Raw genomic sequence first — 1,659 nt, 5'->3', positions numbered from 1 at the left:
AAAAAAAAAAAAAAAAAAAAAGAATAAATTTATCATTTTTAAAAAGAAAGAACAAAAGACACTCCTCTGCAATCTGTAATAAACTTTGTAATCCTGTAATAAATTCATATTCTTTCATTTTCAGCTGCAGGAACCAATAATTATCTGGGAACCCGGTGCAATTAATTGCTGTTTAAATGCTGTTTAAATGAAAACAGAAAAACAAAATTCACATATTTTTATCAATGATCGATTAAGGCTGATCCATAGATTATTTATTATCTATTCGATTTGATTTGTTGTTCTAGTCTCTGGAAAATAATCCGTGATTAAACCAAATTTGTTAAAAAATATTTAAATTAGAATATTTATATTTTATATAAGGATATATTATGTATATTATATATATATACATATATTTGCTTGTATAATAAAATGTAGCATCATTCCATATGGCTAACTGTTGCATGTTCATGTTCAGTATGCCTATTTCGTTAAGTTGAAATTCGATTATTTCGCTAGTGAATACATAAGACAAAGCTATATAAAAAAAAATTTATTATATTGAAAATATTCGACAATATAATACGTTTTACTGTAATATAATAATAACTATATTACAAATCTTATCATGTAAAATACAATCTTGTAAAATAATAATAATATTAATATCATTCATAAAATATTTAATAAGGTCTCCTCCTACATATGTATTTTGACTTAAATTTTTAAAGATTATTGAAAAAAAAACATTTCATATTAAATTATTATCATCAAATTATTACATTTTCAATAAATAATTTATATTTTATTCATAAATAAATAGTAAAAATTATAAGAAAATTTATTATTGATTGAAAAAGGGAATTATTCTAATCAAATGATTATTAAAATATTAAAAAAACAACGAATCTTTATAATAAAAGATTTCTTCTAACATCTTTCAATATTTTTGTCAGTCTGATCAAGATATCAGATCTATGTTAAATGTGAACCACAGTATTAGATCCAAAAATTAAATAATTTAGATTTCTTTTTATTTCTTTTCTTCATTTTATTTAACAATAAAAAAAGAAATATAGTAAAGCTTAATCTTCACGCATATAGTTTGAACATCTTCAGAATTTAACATTTTATATAAACGGAAACTTGGTACGTCATTTCACGAAGCTGCTTCTCATTTGATTCCTGTGCTTCTTATGCATTTTACATCGCAACCGTTACGTGACTGCAACTACAAACGCAAAGGTATAAATATTTACGGGCAAGAAAGATAAGATGCGTGCTTTTTTTTCATAATCCATACATTTTTTTTTAACTATTTCAATTAATTCAATTCATTTCGAAAAGTTTAATCATCGATTACGTAGAAAAAAACACAAATTGACTTTCATTACCGAAAAAAATATTTCAACCAATTTAATTGTACTATTATAATAAATTCTTATTCAAATAATTATTTAAATAAAATATTTAGTTTATTTATTTTAATATTGATAATTTATCTTTTTCATATCGAAATGATATAATTCTGATTCTGAACTACAGTTTCAACATAAGCTTCCTCATCGACATAGTGGAAAATTTACAGCTTATATAATTTATAGTGAAAAATTCTTGTTCTAATTAAAAAGAATTAAATTTTATTCGTATAATATAATCGATAATAAAATATATCAT

At 21.9% G+C, this 1,659-nt stretch overlaps 1 protein-coding gene across 3 annotated transcripts in view; it reads left to right on the top strand.

Annotated features, from left to right (window-relative positions):
• The window catches only part of LOC102675877 (acetylcholinesterase-like), a 196,944-nt gene extending 196,706 nt beyond the window's left edge, over nucleotides 1–238 (top strand). For all 3 annotated transcript variants that reach the window (XM_031512273.1, XM_031512272.1, XM_031512274.1), the window contains one exon: nucleotides 125–238. In XM_031512273.1, coding sequence (XP_031368133.1) covers nucleotides 125–165 — 41 coding nt within the window. In that variant the 3' untranslated portion in view covers nucleotides 166–238. The remainder of the gene's footprint in view (nucleotides 1–124) is intronic.
• Nucleotides 239–1,659: the final 1,421 nt, after the last annotated feature.

The sequence above is a fragment of the Apis dorsata genome, unplaced genomic scaffold (assembly GCF_000469605.1).
Source record: "Apis dorsata unplaced genomic scaffold, Apis dorsata 1.3 scaffold_407, whole genome shotgun sequence".
Taxonomy (NCBI): Eukaryota; Metazoa; Arthropoda; class Insecta; order Hymenoptera; family Apidae; genus Apis; species Apis dorsata.
This window is presented reverse-complemented; position numbering and strand designations above follow the sequence as displayed.